The sequence below is a fragment of the Plecotus auritus genome (genome assembly GCF_963455305.1).
Source record: "Plecotus auritus genome assembly, chromosome: 8".
NCBI classification, from domain to species: Eukaryota; Metazoa; Chordata; class Mammalia; order Chiroptera; family Vespertilionidae; genus Plecotus; species Plecotus auritus.
Window position 1 is genome coordinate 63,148,685 of NC_137782.1, and position 21,022 is coordinate 63,169,706.

At 49.7% G+C, this 21,022-nt stretch overlaps 1 protein-coding gene across 1 annotated transcript; it reads right to left on the minus strand.

The window, feature by feature from the left end:
• Window positions 1–254: 254 nt before the first annotated feature.
• Window positions 255–20,558, minus strand: BPIFB1 (BPI fold containing family B member 1; the record flags this gene model as incomplete). The annotated part of the gene is made up of 15 exons (XM_080684895.1): window positions 20,441–20,558; window positions 17,954–18,095; window positions 17,190–17,297; window positions 16,094–16,234; window positions 15,234–15,315; window positions 11,918–11,981; window positions 10,142–10,227; window positions 8,984–9,163; window positions 8,065–8,118; window positions 7,421–7,579; window positions 5,524–5,591; window positions 4,586–4,631; window positions 3,435–3,498; window positions 2,455–2,531; window positions 255–287 (listed from the first exon to the last, which is right to left on the minus strand). The coding sequence occupies exons 1-15, from the start codon at window positions 20,553–20,555 to the stop codon at window positions 255–257; spliced, it is 1,419 nt and encodes a 472-aa protein (XP_080541021.1). The 5' UTR covers window positions 20,556–20,558.
• Window positions 20,559–21,022: the final 464 nt, after the last annotated feature.

Sequence of the window (21,022 nt, forward strand, 5' to 3'; positions counted from 1 at the left end):
GCTCAGATGTGGCCCAGATTGGCTCAGAAGGGCCTGAACATGGTCCAAATGTGGCTCGGATGTCCAGCCCGTTAGCCTGCCAAGGGCACAGTGACTCCTGGGACAAAGATACACTCTAGACTTCAGAAGTCATAGACAACTATTTATTTATTGCAGAGAGGGAACCTACGGAGCTGGATGCCACTGGGAGCCAGCCTGCCCCAGGTGGCCACTGTCCAAGTCTTCATTGGAAGAGAGGAGAGGGGTCCAGGGTTCTACGAGGAGACTGGGGTGACCACAAAGGCATCCTGCAATTGGAGGAGAAAAGTCAACTGGGTTGTTTTTTAACCTCCTGCCTTGTGATTTACGCTGGTGTGTCCTCCTCAGGGTGACCACTGGCATTGAGGGTCGTGGTCCTGAACTCACTCATACAGAATTCTTGGAAGGGACAGAGGAGTAGGGTCTGCCTGCAGAGTGTGGGATTGTATAGGATCATTGTCCCTAGTCCCGGCTGATCACCAACACGCCCCCAAAAGTTTGCTCAAATGCAGATTCCTGGTTGTATCCATTGGGTCTTAGGCAGCTAAATCTTTTTTAAAATCTTTATTTTTGAAACTATTACATATGTCCCCCCTTTCCCCCATTTAGGCAGCTAAATTTTTAACAAGGCTTTGGCTTTTTTTTTTTTTTTTAACTAAGTGTGATATGAAGACCTTAATCTATTAGATTGCCCCCAACATTTTATTTTGATAATTTTCAAACATACAATAAAGTTGAAAGAATTTTATGTGATCACTTATATACTCATGATCTATATTCTCCCACTTAAAAAACTATACTTGCTTTATCTCATATCTAACCACTTATTCATTTGTTTGACTAGACTTTAAAACATATTATATTATAAAGCTATAAAAAGGAAATAAATGTGCGGCTTAGTCCAAAATAAATGAACAGAAAATTTGGAAACTGTTCCAAAGAATGAAATGATACTTTTCCAACTCAAACTGTAAATGATGAATTAAGTGATGCAAGTTGCTTAAAAAAAAAATAAAAAAAAAGAGGAGCATTGCTAAATGTCCCCTAATAAGAGATATGTGAAATAAACCAAGCTTCAGCTTATATGGATACCTGTTGTCCATCCAACACCAATCAAGTGCACGTATGTCTTAGATAAATAAACCACTTATATTTTACTAGATTATTGTAATGCAGTCCATCAGTGCATGGCCTGTGAATTCAGACATCTGCTGAGTTTTGTGGATGAGGAAGCTGGGCTCAGAGAGGCCAGAGGACATGCCTGAGGTCCCATGGCTAGAGAAAGGCAGAGCTGGGATCTGAACTGGTCCTCTGGTCCCTAAGTCTAGATTCTCAGCCTCTTTCAGTACCATCCACAGTACTGTTCCCATTATTCTCCATCAAAGTCAGCTAAAGGGTGGGCATGGTGGTTGAGGTGGGCAGTTGACAATAAGTCAAATGTCAACTTGCCTGGGAAACTTGTTAACAAAGTCTCCTACCCTTCCCCACTCTAGTGGGGTGGGGCATTTTTGAGACTTCCTTTCCTCTGGGGATTTCTCTGGAACTAAACAGCTTGAAGTGCCTCCCTGGCCTTTGGTTAGGCACCCTGGCTATGTAAGGGTGGACAGTTACCTGTGGATGCTCTTAATTGTTGATACTTCTGCTTTCAATGTCCCCCGTCCCCTTCCCCCCACCCCCCTCCCCCCACCCCCGGGTGGACTAGAAACTCCAAGAAGGCAGGGGTTTCTGTCTTTTTTGTTCACAGTTGTGATCAGTGCCTGGCACATAGTAGGTGCTTAGTAAATGCCTGCTGGCCAGCTATTAAGATGGAATCATCTCACTGTCATTGGCTCATGTGGAGATTGGAGCCTAAACCGGGGGGTTATCAGGGCAGGTGCTGAGTGCAGATCTCTACTCTGCCACCTACTGAGTGCATGACCTTGGAAATGGATTTGCCATCTCTCACTCTCAGTTTCCTCATCTGTAAAATGGGGATGACAATAGTATATACCTCATAGGGTAGTTGTGAAAACTGAGCAAGATACCCTAATACCTGGCACAAAATGATTATGGGCTGTTAAATATTATTAATGACAATATTGGGGGGGGGAGGTGGATGATGCTACAGCTCCTCTCCCTAACAGCTGCCAACAAGAGTCAGATGTTCAATAAGCATTTATTGAGCATCTACTGTGGCAGGCCTTACTGAATCAACGAACAAACAAATGAATGACAGCTAGGATGGAAAAAGCTGGAGGGGTATTGACCCCTGGCAAGGACGGCTGTACTCTTCCAGTTACAGATGAGGAACTGAGGCCCTGAGAGAAGAAGCAACTTGCCCAAGGTCCTTCATGCATGACCAATGGGGTCAGGATTGGAGCACAGCCCACAACTCCCAGCCCAGGGCTTTCCTAGGGACTATGCCCTCCCTGGGGCAGGGTGTTCAACCCCACTCACCTTGGTCAGAAACGATGTAGCTTCAGTAAATCCCAAGGCCTTCATCATCGACAGTGGGATCCCGGATCTTAATTTGGCTGAAATAACAAATATGGTTTGAGATTGGTGGGCCTGGGGTGGGACTGGGCAGCTGTGGGCACCAATACAGACTGTCCCTTTTGCCTCTGCTCAGCTGTTCTCCTGCCCAACATCCATTTAGCCTCATCTCCTTAACCTTTGCCTCCACCCAGCACTGGCTCTGGATGCTCCAAAGGGCACCCCCCCACTTCCTCTCACACTCCTGCTTAAGAACCAGGCCTCCCATCATCCACAGCACAAGTGTGGAAATTGAGATTTCTCATTCTAATAAAATAAAGAAACGAAAGAGGTGGGCTTGTCATAGGTTATCAACTTTCCCACCCCCATGACCTGAGGCTTAATTAGAGTAATTCCATCTTTTCTCTCAGCTTCCTCCACCATGAACACAAAACAACACCAACAACAACAATGGCTGAGAAATGTTGAGCACCAACTGTGCTAGGCAGCCCCCTCTGCCCCTTACAAACACCATCTCCTTTATGCTTCTGAGGAAGGTACTCTTATTTCCCCATTTTACTGCTGGAGAAACTGAGGCTCAGAATAATAAGGCAGCTCATTTAAGGCCAGGCAGCCAGCAAGAGGGAACTGAGACTTGAACCAGGTCTGTGTGAGGCACATCGAATGTGCTCTTGTCTGTTTACGCCTCAGTCTCCTGTCGTCATCCCCGTGGGTACTGCCTGGCTCATCTTTGCATGCCTAGGCTCTGGAACCAGTAAAGGAAGGTGGAGATGGGAGAGCTCGTTTCCATATGGGTGACTGGAAAGGCTTCCTGGAGAAGTGGCATTTGAAGTAGGGTGGGAAATGAATGAAAGGGGCCCCAAATGGAGACTCAGGCAGGAGAAGTAACACACCCACCCTCAAAAGCCCTGAGAAGTGGGGGGATGGATAGCAAAGGGACGCACCATTCTCATTTGGCAGCAAGATGGCGGCGAGGAGATCAGTGGCGATGTCTTTCAGAATTTCAGGCTGTGAGAGAGAAGGGACATTGTTGAGAATCTCAAGTCCTCCCAACCATTCCTAGAATGGGCACAGCCCAGCCCCATTCTGAGGACAGCTGTTGGAGATGCTGGAGTCCCAAGTCCCCTGCCAATCCAAGTTGCTAGGGCTCCTGAGGGTGACACAAACCCACCTGGCCCTGGGGTCCCATAGGTCAGAGGGTTGGGGTGCATCAGAAGGATGTGGCCCCACCCTCCACTCTCAAGGCCTCCAGCAGAATGTGCCCTTAGGAAATTTAGCCCTGTGCTTCCTGAGGTTTTGACTTCTCAAGGGAAGCCAGAGTCCTGATTTCATGTAGAAACCTCCCGTTTTAAAATATTAATTAAAAAATTAAAAAACAAAATAAAAATATAAGGGCAGCCCCGCCGGCATGGCTCAGTGGTTGACATCAGCCTATGAACTAGGAGGTCAGGGTTTGATTCCCAGTCAGGGCACGTTCCTGGGTTGCAGGCTAAATCCCTAGTGTGGGGCGTATGAGAGGCAACTGATCAGTGATTCCCTCTCATCACTGATGTTTCTATCTCTCTCTCTCCCTCTCCCTTCCTCTCTGAAATCAATAAAAACATATTAAAAAACACATGTAAAGACAAACAAACAAAAAAAAGCCCAAAAAACAAAACACAACCAAAACAAAATACAAAAACAAACCTACCAAACCCCCAGAACCAACACCACGTCACAAGACAGGATTCAGCCAGTTTCAGACTGATTTAGTCCGATCAGATGAGGAAGCTGAGGAGCAGAGGGAAAGGGCTGCTCACTGAGATGAGTTTATGTGATTGTGAATAGGAGAGAGTTGTTTCTTAATGTTGGGTCAAAACTTCACAGGAAAGTGGATGTGTATCTGTGTGTCTGTATGTGTGTGTTCTCAGCTGTGTTTGGCATATAGCAGGTAAATGCCTGAACCAGACTTTGTAGCTGATAATGTGGAGGCCGGCCAGCCCACTATGGGGCTGCCCACGAGGACCTGTTGAAAGCACATTCAGCAAAATGTCTCCTTTGAAATGGACCATTCTGGGCTCTTCTGTGTCCCCAGGGACAATCCGTTAATACTCACGTTGAACAGGTCAATGTCTGAGTTCATCAGGTGGATCCGATCAGAACTGCAACAGAAAATGCCCATGAGAATGGTCCCTCCAAGTCCCATTCATTCATGCATCCATTCATTCAACAGCTGTTTATTGAGCACCTATTATTACCAGGCACAGTGTAGGCTCTGGAGATACAGCAGTGAACCAACTCAGATTCTTGCTTTATGGAGCTTACATTGTAATTGAGGGTGGGATGGGGAGACAGAAAACAAATAGTTGCCCAAAAAACAAACATAAAAATCATCCTCACGAGTGAGGACCATGTGAACTGAGGAGCTCAGTCTTGTTCTAAAGGGAATATCTGATTCCAAGCTCAACTGCTGCCTTGTAGGAATGGAGGCCTATGACAGCCAGAAATTCTGATTTTTATATGTTGGCAACTCATTTATATTAAAAAACCTAACACTATGTGGGCTGGTCAAAACACATGCAGGGGCTTGATTTGTCCCAGGAGGCTCCAGTTTGTAGCCCCTGAACTCCTCTAGGGCAGCAGGAGGGTGGTGGGGTGGGAGAACAGGCAGGGGTGCAGAGTGCAGCTGGAGCTCCGTGCTTCTGGGCTGGGCTCCGTGGGGGCTTCACATCTAGGCATGACCGTCACTGCCTCTGTGTGGAGGTGTCCAGAATGGGCCGCCCACGGCCAAGGGGATGATGCTGGGCAGGCTGTTCCTGTGGCCAGGGTCAGCATGCCTCTTGGCTGCTGCAAGGCCACTTCCCTTTCCTTCTCTGTCTCTCACACTCAGTCCTCGACAGCTGGATAGTCCAGGTAAGGCAGCCTTTCTGCCTGCCCTGGAATAGCCTTCACTGGATGCTCACACCCCAGAGACTCACTACACTGTGTTTAAAGAAACCCAACGGTCACCAGGTGGCACTCATTTTCATCACCAGATTCTTCACTATGATTTACCTGATTTCATTTAAGTTGAGCATAAGCCGGTCACCTTTGGTATAAAACTGAGCTTCTGAGTTGGCTTCCTGCAACGAGAAGCCCACATTTCTTTTAGAGGATGTGTCAAAGGTGGGGTATGGGGTTCTGCAAGGGGTTCTGGGGTCAAGCTGACACTTGAATCTCAGCTATTGGTTCTGCGACCTTGGGAAAGGGTTTGACCTCTCTGGCCTCACTTTCCTCATCTATTAAATGGGATAGTACCTGTACCCACTCCCCACTGTACAGATAACCACATAGGATTGCTGTGGGAAATGATGACAGCAGCCAGTATGCGGGGAGCCTTCACCGTGTGTCTGGCAGTTTTAAGAAGTTTATATGATTATCTCCTTTGATCACCACAACCCTTTGAAGTGGCTTCTATTTTTACCTCATGGTAGAGGTGAGGAGATTGAGGGACAAGGATCAGTAACCTCCTGGTAATGTTAACTATTATTATTATTATTATTATTATTATTAAATATTTTATTGACTTTTTACAGAGAGGAAGGGAGAGGGATAGAGAGTTAGAAATATCGATGAGAGAGAAACATCGATCAGCTGCCTCCTGCACACTCCCTACTGGGGATGTGCCCGGAACCAAGGTACATGCCCCCAACTGGAATCAAACCTGGGACCCTTGAGTCCGCAGGCTGACGCTCTATCCACTGAGCCAAACCGGTTAGGGCTTAACTATTATTATTATTACCAGAAAGGTCAGAAGCAAAGTCAGGTTTCAAATACAAGTTCCAAAGATATACATCAGCTTGACCTGTGGGCAGGCGGGGAGGCGGGGGTGGGGGTGGGGCGGGGGGACCCTGAGGGCAGAGTGCCAGGCTCCAGCTCCAATGAGCTGCTCCCAGAGAACAGACTCGTCCTGCAGGCCTAGGTCTGGGGGCCTTTTGAAAAGTGCCTGCCATTGACCATGGAGGGGCCAGGTCACCAGGGAAGCTCATTCTCACTGCTGGTTGGGAATCAAAATATCCTTCAATAGCCCTAGCCGGTTGCTCAGTGGTTAGAACGTTGGCCCTCGGACTGAAGGGTCTTGGGTTCGATTCTGGTTAAGGGCACAGGTTGCAGGCTCAATCCCCTGCCCTGGTCGGTCGGGGCGAATGTGGGAGGCAACCAATCAATGTGTCTCTCTCACATTGATATTTCTCTCTCTCTGTTTCTCCCCCTCCCTTCCACTCTCTCTAAAAATCAATGGGAAAAATATCCCCGGGTGAGGATTAACAACAACAACAAAAGAATATCCTTCAATACAGGAAACTAGGGCACTGTGTCTCCTGTAGTCTTCTGTGAATGGCACCCCTGAAATTGTGTGTGGGCAACCGTACAGCTGTACACAGTAACTCTGTGGTGACGATAGTCAGCATTAGCTTCCTTCCAACAACCAGGTACTCTCCAGACTCCTTGGTTGGGCACGGTTCTAGCAGCCAAGCATGAATCCTGCATTGTCTCTCCCTTCTCTCTGCCTCTGTAGGGGGTGCAGTCAGTGCCCCCCTCAGATCCCCTTTAGAGGGCGGGGCGTCTGTCCCTCCCTGCCGAGGGCTGCAGCTAGCAGTCCCCAGCCCCTTCGCTGCAGACATGCTCCTGCTTGAACAGAGCTGCCTTGCTGGGAGTCATGTCCTTCCTACCCCTGGGGACTATTGGGTGGCCAGTAACTGATTGAAAAGGGGGTACAAAGTCTTGACTGACTAATAAAGTCACAGGGTTAGAGTTGAGCCCCCAAAGCTCTTGATTCTTAGGGTTAGAGCTCCCTATAGTCCGATCCTGCTGGGCGACAAGAATGGTGGAAACGTTTAGCAAAGCAAGAGGGATGAACGGGAATAGTGTAGGTCCCCCAGACTGCTGCCGATGTCACGTGTGATTAACTCACGATGCCCAGGGTGAAGAAGGGGCGGCGGACTTCATTGGTGGCGAATACTTCCAGCACGATCATTTGGGCCACCTTGGCACTGCCCTGGTCCAGAAGGAGCTCTGGGGCCTCCTGGGTTAGGATCTTCACAATCTGCGTGCTGCTCAGCTGAGCCGCAGCCTGGAAGGACATCAGACTTGCATGTGGCCTCCCAAGCACCTCGCCGTGGCCCCCAGGCCCCGTGTGGCTTGGCCCGTGCCCAACTTCCCGGCCTCCCTGCCTCCTCTCTGTGTTCCAGCCACACCGTCCTCTCGTCCTGAAATGGAGTGCTCTTACCATCTCAGCCTTTGGTTTTGCTCTCCTCTGTCTGGAATCCCCTTCTCCCCAGGGAAGCCCTCCCTCGTTTTCCGGACTCTGTCCGTGCACCATTAATGCTCTCGTAACCCTTAGCATCTGTCCTCTTAACTGACATGTTATCTGTGTAATTATGTGACTCAGGTCAACCTGTCCTGTTGGACTGAAATCTTCATGAGGACAGGGGCGGGTCTGTAAAAGTCACTAGTGCTGGAAGGAAGGAGAGCGGTCTCGCGTAATTTTATTCCCCGGAGGCCTGAGGACAGACCCCAGCAAACACCCATCAAGCTGCAGATGGCCAGTGGACCAACCTTTTCACTGATCACCTTGATGTTACTCTTCAGCTGGAGGGCCAGCTCAGGAAGCTGAGGATGAGAGGAAGCCAGAGCAGGTCAGCTGGGGCCAGGGGGAGACATCCCTGCAGCAGCCCCACTGCTGCAATCCCCAGGACCCCAGGAAAGCTGGGTGGGCCCGGTGGTCCAGGCTACATATTTGTCACTGGTGAAAAACAGCCCTATGTTAGCTGCTGAGAGGCAGGGGCCCCGCTGGCCTGTGGGCTGGTGGTGGTTGTGGGTTGTGGGCAGCTCGTTGCTCCCAGAGCGCACAGAGAAGTGACCCAGTTCTTACTGTCGTCCTGAATGTGGTTGCTGGTGACCACCCCTGTGTTCTCACCATCTCAGCCCCTCACTCTGAGTTCTGATCCTCAAGAGCTTGGCTAGCTGTTGTCTGTCAGCTTACTGTAAGTCCGGACACCCTCCCGTAACTTTGGGGCAATGCTTTTGCCCTGTAGGCCTCAGTTTCCCCATCAGTCACCTTGGAGGCAGTGGCACACCCTGGTTGACTAGGGTGTGCTGTTTTGAGACGCATTCCAAGGCTGTGTCAGCATCTAGGCTCAATAGGGAGGACCCTGATTGATTAGTCATGTCTGCCATGGACCCCATGGTGGACAGGACTGCTATTTGGTAGAAGAAGCAGGTGTGTCATGTTCTCAGAGGGCAGAACTAGGACCAGGACTGGATGTTACAGGGAAAGCTTCATCTTTAGAACTGTATGTCAGAGACAGAGACTGTTAGGGGAGGGAGGGAGCGCTCCATTATGAGAGGGGTTTAAACTAAGCTTGACAGGGGATTCGTGCCCAGGGGCTTTGGGGTCCTCGCATCCCCTTTGATTCAGAAAATTCCCATGATGCAGTAGAGGTGGCTTCATCCTCTGTCCCATGTCGAGGCTTACCACATAGTCCAGCATGACCATGAGTTCTTCTGGAGGGAGCAAGGCAGCTACTGCAGCATTCACCACATCCTGCCTCACGGTGAGGCTGAAAGGGGCGCTGTCCAGAGCGGGTATTGTCAGGGAAGCCGCAGACTCACTGAACCTTTTGGTCACCTTTCCCTGTGAGTCCAACAACTTGGCCTAAGGAGACACAGAGCAGAGAGCTGGTATCAAAACTTTAACTCCATACCTTACCCAACCACCACCTGGAAGGAAACAATGCCACTCAACCTGTTTCCCTTTTTGCACTTGCTGTCAGGAAGCTCAGCCTGGAATTCAGTGCCTTGCTGTAGGTGATGAGTTACCTCAGGTGCCTAGCAATATCTACCCCACCTGCATCCCTCAGATAATCTATGATTTTTTAAAACTTTAAATGTCTTATTTGGCATTTAGGTTTCAACTTTTCAGATACCTCACAAGCCCTTTGGATGAAGGGAAAATTAAAAACTGTAAGAAAATTGATGGAAATGCTTGATGCTGCAGTTTTCCAAGGGATCCATGAAAACTGGTCTGGGATACAAGCTGCCCACGTTGGTGTGGTCCCTTAGGGAGTTGAGCTCCAGGGTGTATGCCGCTCTATTTCCCAGGATCTTCCTGCCTGCCTGTCTTCAGTCGCATTTCACTCTCTCCTTGGGGACTCTGATTAACCTACACTTTACAGATGAGGAAACTGAGGCTTAGAGAGGGGAAGAAACTTGCCCAAAGTCCCACAGCCAGGGACTGGTGGAGCTGGGAGAGAAACTTAGGTCTGTGTGTTTTGATCCTGGGCTCCTGTTTTAAGATAATCCGATGTTTGGGGATTGGCAGGGGCTTGCCTGAGAAAAAGGCCAGGAGCCCCAGTGCAAACACTCTGGCCCGTGACTGGGGAGATCAGGGTCGGAGGACAGATCACCAGGATCGATGTTCTGTGCTTGGCCCTTAGATTCTACCTGCCGTGTTTGCTCCACCAGAATGGTTTGCATGGGACATGTTCAGCATAGTGAGATTTTTCTAAATCAGCCCGTGTGTCTTAACCATGACCAGTGTTTTCTCCCCTGAAACAGACCCTGGGTATCTGACCCTGGTGGTCAGAGAAAGCAATGATGTCCCCACTTCACTCTCAAGGTCCATGACACTCACCCCCAGGTTGAGCTGGATGATGCTATCCTTGATGGCAGAAGACAGAAGGTCAAACTCCAGATGGTCACTGCTCATGGAAATGGGCGCTGCTCAGAGACAAGAAGAAAGTTGTGTGAGGGTGAAGGGCAGGATTGGATGGGTTGTTTGGGGGCTGCTTTTGGCTGAAGCTGCATTATTGCATGGGGAGGGGTAAGTAGAGAGGAGCAGGAGTAATGATGATGTTGATAATGACAATGACGAAAATGATAATAACTGACATTTATTAAACATATATTGAGTGTTGAACTGTGTTAAACCTTTATATGTGTTGGCTCATTTAATCCTCGCAATAACCTTAGGGGGTAGGTCCTGTTATTACCCACATTTTACAAATGGGAAAACTGAGGCTCAGAAAAGTGAAGTGATTTGCTCATACTGTGAAAAGATTTGAACCCAGTGATCCTATGTCAAGGTCCTGGTTTAAACAAAACTGACCTATTGCTTGTAACTCTCCACCTCCCCACCAGACTGATCCTATCCAGGCGGGTCTGGATCTGTTCACTGGATCAAACATGTTCGCCTTGGGATTCCCTACTTGGCCACGTGGGGGCGGAGGCGTCTCAGCTGCCCTCGCTGTTGGGCGGAGAATGGGAAGGGGAGCAGAGGGGGCTCAGGGGTGGGCGGGGCAGGGAGTAGGTCCTTGGACCACCTACACCTCCCTGCACCCACCCTCCCTACACCCCCACGCCTGCCCTACCCCTGGGGAGCAGAGGAGCCTGATGGACTTCCGTTCTAGCCACAGTAACCTTAGGTAGTTTCTCCCTCCTCAATCTCAGTTTACTCATTTTAAAGTGGGGGTGTAATACAGTAATGCTGGCCTCATAGGTTGTACAGGACGGGTACCTAGTAAAGCTGGCTTGAATCTGAATTACACCACACTTGAAATTTGAAGAATTGGATTTAAGCCTTCCCCATTACTAACTTCTGTGAACTTGAATAACTGACGTAATTTCTCTATGCCTCAGTTTGCTGATCTGTGAAGTGGGTAATGATCATATAAAACACCAAGCACAATATTTGCTCTATGGGTGCTCAATGCTACTGATTCCATTCTCTTCCCACTCCTCTCTGGTGGCCCCTTTGAATGAGCCACTTCAGATCCCCAAGCAGTAGACAATAGAATTTTATTCTTTCTTTCAATCCCCACTCTGAGGCACTTGAGCACAGCAGAAACTTGAGGTGGGGGTAGAAGCCTGTGACCTTCATTTCTGCTATCTCAGGGAGGGAGAAATGACCTTCCTGAGCATACATCTGATCTTTTCTCTAAGCCCACAGTATTTGCTGTATCATTCATTTATGCATCCATTCAACATACATTTGAATAAACTTCTCTCTGCAGCCAGAGCACCTGCTATGTGCCTGGAACTTTCCTATAAACTTTTAATCCTCACTAACAATCCCGAGATAGGGCTGTATAAGTCCCATTTTACAGATGAGGAAGCTGAGGATAAGGAGGTGGAGCTGGCTTCCCAAAGTCATGAGACAAGTCAGTGGTAGAGCTGGGATTTTAACTCAGATTTCTTTGGGTCACCGGCTGGGTCATGTGGAAACCTGCCTACAGTAGGTACTGGTGAACTCAGAACTGTGAATTCCTGTCTGCTCATCCCAGGCAGGGATCAACTGGTGCTCTTCCCACCGGCTGCTCAGGCCAGACTGGGGAGGTGCCCCCTCCAGAGCCGCAGCCTGGAGGCTGGCTCAGCAGAAAAGAAAAAAGGTGGGAGAGAGCAGTGCACCCACCCTTCACCAGGCGCAGGAGGTCCTCACGCATGTCTTCAAAGGCCGCCTCGATCACAGGACACAGCTGTAACAGCACAAATGTGGGAGCTTCATCAGCAAGGGGGTCCCACAGTGACCCATGCCCAGCCCACGTGGCCTCAGTCCCACCGCTGTGCTCATGGCCAGCCAGGACTTTGTCCATGGGGTAGAGGACTCAGGGGCACATCTACTCCCCCAGCCAACTCTGCTGCTCAGAGCACCCCACTTCAGTCCCCGGTGAACCTGGGACCTTTTGTCCCCATCTTGTTCCCAAGAGCCCATGTTTTCCATGAGAAGGAGATGGAGAGGCCATTTCTTCATTCACGTATTTATTCAGCATGTCACTACCGAGCTCCTTCTGCATGTCAGACTCAGAACAGAGGCCAGCAGGACAGACCGAACCAGACATGAGAAGAATCTCTTTGTGTCCTTTGTGGGTTTCTAGCTCCCCCCAAATTGCCATCAGTTCTCATCAGGGAGCAACTTTGTCCCCCAGAAGACATCTGGAAGTTTCTGGAGACATTTTTAGTTGGGAGGTGATGTTATTGGCATCTGGTGGATAGAGGCCAGGGTGCTACTGAACATCCCACAGTGAATGATCTGGTTTAAATGTCAGTCGTGCCAAGGGTGGGAAACACTGGCTTCACCTAATCCTGGCCTTACCTGTTCTGTTCAAGACAAGGATAAAAATTTACCTGCCTGTGGGCCCCAAAGGAGCTCATTCTCTGCTCTAGGCAGCCCATTTTCAGGTACCTAAGATTTTGTCTTAGGTGCAATTTCCCAGTGGAAGAACCTGTGGCTGACCACCCATTGCTATTTCTCAAGAAAGGACATTGCACTTTGAGAAATGTTAACTTTTTCTATGAAAAACCCATTTCCTGCTCCTAGCTGCTTTGCCAACCCAGAACCCAGGAGGATGGAGGACTCGGGTTTAGAGACCCCCAGAGTTCACTGCCAAGGGACCACCTGTTTCTCATGGGAAAGGTGTCCCTGGCAACCTTTGCATCTTATCCCAGAGTTCCTCTTCCTTCAGTTTCACCAGTGGTGTCAACTCTGGTTACACATTAGAATCCTCCAGGATACAAGCCAGAATCCTCTGGAATACTAAGGCCCGACCCAGACCAATTAAATCTGCATCTCTAAGGTAGAGCCCAGGGAGCAGTATAGCAGTCCCTCCTAATCCACAGAGGATACGGCCTAAGACCCCCAATGGGTGCCCGAAACCACAGATGGTACCCAACCTTAGATATACTGCTTTTTCCTATTTATACATACCTTTCACATCTGGATTGTCAGGATCACTACTCTTGCACTTTGTGGCCATTAAGTAAAATAAGGGTTATCTGAACACAAGCACTATGATACCATGGCAATCTATCTGATAACCAAGAGAATTACTAAATGACCAATCAGCAGGGAGCAAATGTAGCATGGGGATGTTGGACAAAGGGATGATTCCCCTCTGGGCTAGGACAGAGCAGAACAGCTCTAGATTTTATCACGATTCTCAGAACAGTGCATCATTTTAAACTTATGAATGATTATTTCTGGAATTTTTCGTTGAATATTTTTGGACCAGTGGACCATGGGTAACAAACTTTGGAAACTGAAACCATGGTTAAGGGGGGCACTACTGATGGGACCCACATATTTACACTGAAAGGGGCTCTAGCATTTTCTAGATGGACTCCTGCCAGATTTCAATATGCCATGCCTTTCCCCTTCACATCAAGTAAAATATTTATATGACCATTATATCGACTCCAGTGAGTCATGATGGGAAAACATGATTAATGGACAGCCAGCTGTCTCATATTGTTCACTATGTGTGGCTTTTCACCCTTAAAAACAGATCTTATGCAAAGAGCATTTTGTAATCCCAAGTCCTTGCCATTTTTTACCTAGTAAATGTAAAATGTAGAAAATGTAAAAATACATTTTAGGCGATTAAAGTATGATGCCAGTTTAAGAATGATTTTGGTGAAGGCTGGCAAGAAATTTCCAACTGGATCCTACTTTAAGAAACTCCCACTTTTTTTTTTTTTTAAAGAAACGTCCACTTTTAAATAGAAAATAGAAAGAAAACTTTCTTAAAAGAAAAATTATCTCATGTAAGAAAAGCCAAATTTTGCAAAATTACTTTCAGATTCCTTTAAGAAGGCTCTCTGGAATGGTTTAATAAAGTATTAAATATGATGTAACTATTACATAATTATGAGTTGTGTAGAAAATATGTATCACTTAAATAATATAAAGGAGTACTAACACCGAGTGCAGCCACATAAACATTTGAGTGCAATATACAAAAGAGAAAATAGCTGCCAAGTTAAGGTAGAAGCATTATGGGTATTTTTTTCCCCGAAAGTGGTTTAGTTATTACATCATCTTTTTCTTTCAAAAAAGTTTTATTGTAAAAAACATATTAGTTATATGACACGGTATTTTGAACCTCAGGAGGCCCATTGTTGTGAACCTATCTTGGAATTTATAGAAATCAATTGTCAAAGTGGATGAACCAACTTATAGAGTTTTAACTTACCCGGGGCATGTAAGGGACATATAGAACGAGACTGACTCGTGTTTATTGACTCAGAAAAGTAAATCCAACAGGACCTGGTGGATGACAGAGCCCTGAAGACTGCCGGTTGGTTTGAGACACTAGGGCACTGGAGTCAGCTTGTGCTGGTTTGTGAGGACAAATCGTTAAATTTTCAGGAGTTTCTGAGCCGGTGCCAAGCTGAGGCATTATTAAAAATTAAAGTATATAAACTTACAACTAAGTAAATTATACTAAAAGCAAAGTTAATGAAAACTCAAAACTCATCACTTCCTAATTATTTTGTTAAATCTCACTAATTATTTTGTTATATCTTATTATTATTTCTTGCTCTTGAGGTTATTTGTGTCTATTGTATTCATGTGGTGGAAATACCATACAGTGGTGTGCTTCGGCACACTTCTTCCCAACTCTGCTCAATGACATCACATTAGTAGCTTGATATTGGCCTTGGAGGGAGTGGTTTACATCAGGGAAAGCAGCAAATGCTACATACACATCTGGGCTCTCTCCCCTCAACTCTCCAGAGTGAATAGCTAACGATTTATCAGCACATCACTGTCCAAAGTCTCCGGGCTGACTTTTGGCAGTTCCATTATCTTGACCTCAATGATTCATTGCTGAAAGAATGATCCAGACTCAGTTTCCCACTCAAGGTCCCTTCACACCAGCTTGCAGTTCCACCCCAGCCCTTCAGGAGGAGCAATCTTTACAGGCCCATGAGGTCCTAATTCCACTCACCTGGCTTTTCACCAGTTTGGGCAGGGCTGGCACCAGGAGTTTCATGACACTGTTGGCTAAGGGGTTGGCCATGAAAGAGAGCCTTCCGGAGAGGAGAAAGGGAGAGAGTTTAGGGAAGGTCAGAGATGATCACCCCTCCCTTGTTTTACAGAAGGGGAGACTGAGTCCAGGGGAGAAAGGAACTTGCCCAAGGTTCCTGGGCCTGTTGGAGACAGGGCTGGGAGTAGACTCTGTCTACTGAGCAGAGTTCTCAGGGAGCAGGGGCTGGGGGTTGTCCTAGAAATGTGTGCTGGACACTGGAACAATGGCAGTTGGCATTTCTCCCCATTCTCCTGCTAAGGGGAAGTGGAGGGAAGCACCCTGGTTTTGAGCCCTTGCTGTGTGCCCCATACTCTGCTGTGCTGAGTTAGTTATAGCTGTGGCCTGAGCTAACCTCTCACTGCAGCTTGAGGCACAGGGAGCAGGCCCAGCATCACCCATATAGTGAATGAGGAGATGCATTTGCCTGATGCCAGAGCAGGGTTTTACCCCTGGCTCTACCCTCGCCTGCCTGGGGGTGGGGGTGGGGTGGGGTGGGTTTGAGGGGCCCTAGGCAGGTGGCTCCTCTCCACCTTTAAAAGTTTGCCCCACTGCCTGGCATGATGCCTGAAATCCCACCATTATGACTCGACCCTTGATGTCTTGAACTTTCTTTGGCATCACAGGTTCTCTGCAAGGACCCCTAGATCAAGAGTCAGGAGGGTTGGTCCCTTTCTATCTCTGGGCGTCAGTGCTCTCCATCTGTAAAATGGGGCAAAACCACCTCCTGGCTTCCCTCCAGGCACGGCCGGCCGGAGCCCAATGGGAGGGGCCACACTCACTTTTTCAGCAGGCTGATGCGCAGGCTCCTGCCGCTGTTGGAGCAGCTGCTGAGAGTGAGGCCTTTCTTGCTGGTCTCCACGCGGATGGTGGCTTGTGCCTCTGTCTCCATGTGAATCTCCACAATGCTCTTGACCAGGGGCCTGGGAGTGACAGTGCCCAATGCTGTGAGCACACCCAGCTCCAGCTAGAGTGAACCTGCTGCCCCTTTCTGCCCTCTGGCTCCCTCACCTCTCTTCTCAGGCTCCTGTGCTGGGTTCTCCTCATCTCCTCCCTCTCCCCACCCCCGCCAGCCCACCTTTTTATTATTTTTATTCCAGCATATCCCAGGTTCTGTTTTTTATTCCTCTCCTGGTTTAAATCCTAAAACAGTTTCCAAATTTATACCCAACTCCTTACTCAGGTGTCTTACAGGCATCTCACATTTAGCATGCACAAAATTGAACTGTGGATCCTGCCCAGACCTGCTCCTCTCACGATCTTCCCTGTCTTGGTTGCTGGCCACACTATCCTGCCAGTTGCACAGGCAAAAATCCCTGGACTCAGCCTTGACTCCTTAATCTCTCTCCTCCTCTCCCCCCACATTCAATCATCAGGAAATCCTGTTGTCTGCACCTATCTCCAAAACATATTCAGAATCTGACCACTTCTTGCCACCTTCCTGCCCCAAAACTCCCGTCCAAGCTATCCTGGTCTTCCTCTGAATTATTTCAGTAGTTTCTGGATGGCCCTCCCTGCCTCTGCTCTTGCCTCCATATACAACAACCAGAAGGATTCTTTAAAAATATTAAACATGTCATGTTTCTCCTTTGCTCAGAATCCTCCATGGCTCCCATCTCACTCAGTAGAGGCCAAGTCCTCACCTTGGTCCATAAGGATCTGACCTTGGCTGCCTGCTGGCCTCACCTCCCATGACTCTCCTCTCCCCTACCCCACCCCCCCTTTTCCATTCTTTGAACAAAGCAAGTGTACTCTTGCTTCAGAGCCTTTGCACTTGCTCTTCCCTCTGCTTAGAACTCTTTTCCAGATACCTGCATAGCGGAAAGGGAGAATGAGTGGGTGAATCTGCCTGCTATGCCTGACCGAGGGGATACTCACGTGTTGAAGCCAGCCACCAGGTCCAGTGGGATATTGATGATCAGCTCCTGGTCGTCAGCAGAGGGTTGCACCTGCAGCTCCAGGATGTTGGCTGAGGTGATTTTCAGCCTAGATGGATGCAGGAGAGATGGGATTCATCTGAGCATCAGCCACAAACTTGTTCCCCTCAATCTTCTCTGTCTCCCCTGGTGCCCAGCCAGCCGCTGGACCCAAGCCCTATCCACTGGTTCTTCCCCAGCATGGTCTTGCCACATCCCCCCGCCCCCTCGCTACCCCAACCCTTGCTCCTGCTCTCAACACTCCCATGGCTCCCCCATTACTGAAGAGATGAATCCCAGCTCTTTGGGCTGGCTTTGTAGACCCTCTGGGACCTCCCAATCCTTACCTTGGGGTTTGGGCAACATCTATTCTGACCACCTCTCAACCGCTAGGCCTTTGCCCAGGCTGGCCCCTCTGCCTGGAATACCATTTTCTTCTTGTCTCCTGGTGAACATGGAGTCAATGGCCCACCTGTCACTGAGACTTAGAAGCATCACCCTCATCCTCTCACCCCAGTGACCTTCCTCTGGAGTCACCCTATCAGGCTCCCGTGTGACTCTCTTATGGTTATTAACTCATCTGGGAGCTTCGGAGGAAGGGACTTCATTTGTTCCATTCTTTGTGGTCAGACAGAGATTTGATACCAGTTCGTGCTTATTGACTGACCAATTAAACGTGCAAAGTGTGTCCTGGGCAGAAGTGTGGGCAGGGAGTTCCCAACTTACCAGATGATGTGGTTCAGGGCAGAGTTCACCAGGCTGCCTAGGATGGGGATGCCCCCGGCCGGCTCCTCCCGTATGGCACTGAGCAGAGGCAACTCCTGGAGGATGCGGATAGCATCGTGGTCCCTCAGCTTCTGTGTCAGCTCTGGAGACAGATTCTAGAGATTAGAGTCCAGCAGGAGGGGCAAGGAGGGGCTCCGGGCTGGGAGAGGGCATCACTCAGGACTACTCGGGCCTGGACACAAGGTGAGGGTATGGATGGTTCCATCCTGGCCCTCTCTACCATAGATGTGGCCCAGACCGGGGAGGCTAGGGCATGGATGGACCATTCACCCCCCAGAGCATTGCCAGCCTCTGCATGCCTCCCTCCAGCCAGCGGCAAACACTTCTGGAGCCAAGAGGCAGGGAACTCATAAGTCTCTGTTTTGCTGCCTAAAACACAATTCTCTGGCATCCACATTCTATGGGTCTGTTGTCCAAAGAGTATCAAGTGCTGAGCAGAGAAAGGAGGAGGTCAGGCCAGGGGCCTGGGAGCCAGGAGCCCTGGGTTCTGTCCCATTTGGCTTGTGTGCAGAGCAGGTCAGAGGTGCAGGAGAACTGATGCTGGGGAAGCAGCCCTCGCCCAGTGACTGACCAGCCAGTGATGTATAAACACCTTGATCCCTCAGCCCTCGGCAGGATGACTCAGGTGTATGTGTGCCCCACTGTGCCCCAGAGTCCCTGTGTACTATTGCCTCTTGGCAACAAAACCGCCCTTTTTGCCTGCTCTGTGATGATGGAGATGGGCCCTGTAAGTAGTCCTCCTTCACTGCTGCCGTGACGTTAAGCCCTGTCAGTAGGCTCTGGAGGGCCATGCAGCAGGAAGTGCTCCCCCGCCCGGCCCTGCTGTGCTCCTCTTGCAGGCTCCTGTGGGGTCCAGGTTCAAGTTCACCAGGACTGTGGGCCCCAGCTCCTGTCCAGGAAGTTTCCTGAGAAGGCTTCCCAGTGAACCAACAGCAACCGCCTTCCTTGGGGCCAGCTTCCCAGAGAATTCCATCGGCTCCTGGCAGGCAGGTCTCTGCCCGCTGCCAGCCTGCCAGCTGTGCACCCGCTCTGACCCGGACAACTGGGCCGATGTCCCCACCATCCCGTGGGCTTCAACCATACTCCTCCCAGGAGGCCAGGGAGGATTCTCCCCTCCAAGTTTATCCTGTCCCTGGATTAGCCTCTCACCCTTCCCCAATCCTCTTAGGAGTTTTTGTTTTCTTTCCTAGCCAATTGCCCATGACTCCGATCCCCTGCTCATAATTCTTTATACAAACTCATGTGTTGGGCTTACCATGCGGTTTCTGTCTCCTGACTGGTCCTAACCAACACGGCTGCCCAGCAGGACTGAGCTCCAGCTCCCAGTGGCAACTGGCCCGCCCTTGCCGGCTGGTGTTTTCTGAGAACACCTCTGAAGCCAACCACTCGCAAACAACTCCTTAACTCAGATTCTGCTGCGGGGGGGGACCTACACCATGGTTGCCATGGTTGCTCATGTCCAAGCTCCTTCTGGCTGACACTGTGTTTGCGATTCACGGTATGGGCCCAGGGTACCTCTGCCTGCCCCCTCAGCACCCTGTCCCTACTCTGGGATCCGTCCTCCACCTGCAGCAGCTGTGTGGCCCTGCAGGACCCGGTCCCACTCCTGCCCATCCAGCCCGGCCCAGGTCCAGAGCATGCAGAGGGCTGGCCTCTAAGTGTTTAGATGGATTTCCAGAGCCGACTGTTTATCATCTGCTCAAGGCACACTTGGGAGCAGTGGTTTTCAACCAGGGTGATTCTGTTCCCTAAGAGACAGAATGTCTAGAGACATTTTTGGCTGTTACCACTGGGCCGAGGATGCGGCTAAACATCTAGAATGCACAGGACAGACCCCCACAGTAAAGAGTTATTTGGCTCACAAGGTCAGAAGTGCTGGCGTTGAAAAACTAGACCAGAGAGTTCACCAAGTTCTTGTCAATTCCTGTCCTATTGGATAGCCCCAGCAGCCTGGGGAGGCAGGCCTTCTTGTTTGTTTCCAAGGGACAAAACCCAGGCTCAGGAAGGCTCCCGGGCCACAGAGCTGGAGGGTGAGAAAGCTGTGCCTGGGATCCAGGCCGCCAGGTTTCCCGCCGAGGCTCTTCTCTCTGCGGACTGGTTGGTCACTGATTCAGACTCTGAGGAGGTGCTTTGCCAGTGGGTTTTAAGCGAGGGCAATTGCATCGTCACACCCGGGGCCACCCCCCTTCTGCAGGAACCTCAGAGTGGTCAGTTTTGGAATCATGGCATTTAAGAAGGGTTTCTTGGAATCATGTACTCTTGCGATCACAGACACTTTCAACCTTTATAATTTACCCACTCGAATCTCATCTAGACCTGGGTCCCAACTGTGTCTTGCACACCCCCAGTCATGGGCAGCCCCCCGCCTCCTTTGCTCCACCTGCCCCATTGCCTTATGGTGCTGAAGCCTGGGCGGCCAAGACTTACTTTCTCTGATGATTTCTGGGCCAAGGAGGAGCACTGCAGGAGGACTGAGGGTGGCTCCGACCAAGGTGGCCGCCAGCAGACCACAGAGGAGGGTGAAGGTCCTTGAACTGGCCATCTTCCTGGGGGCCTGGGAGCAGCAGGTGGCAGACGTGAGAACCTGGGGTGAGCATAAAGGGCCCTGTTAGCCAGGCAGAGAGGCCAAGGGCAGGTCCCCCACGCCTGGTGACTTGGGGCATGGATTCCAGCAGAGGCTGTTAAGTGGAGTGATTAGGAATAGTGTGAGCTCTTAGAGACACTTGCAGTAATGATTCAACACCTGCCTCCCTGACCAGGCCATGAGCCCTGGGAGGGAGCATTGGTCTATCTGCTCCCCATTGTGTCCCCAGCACCCAACACAGTGCCTGGCACACAATGGGTGTTTAATAAACAAATGGTTGCTGAATGAATGAATGACCTTTGGGAGCCCTGGAAGAATGGGGAATCTAAGCCTGCTAAACTGAAAATGTCTAGGCCATGGGGACCCCTGTCAAGTCACAGGATCCCCCATCCCTGTGTGCCAGGAAGCCTAAGGGTAGAGGAGAA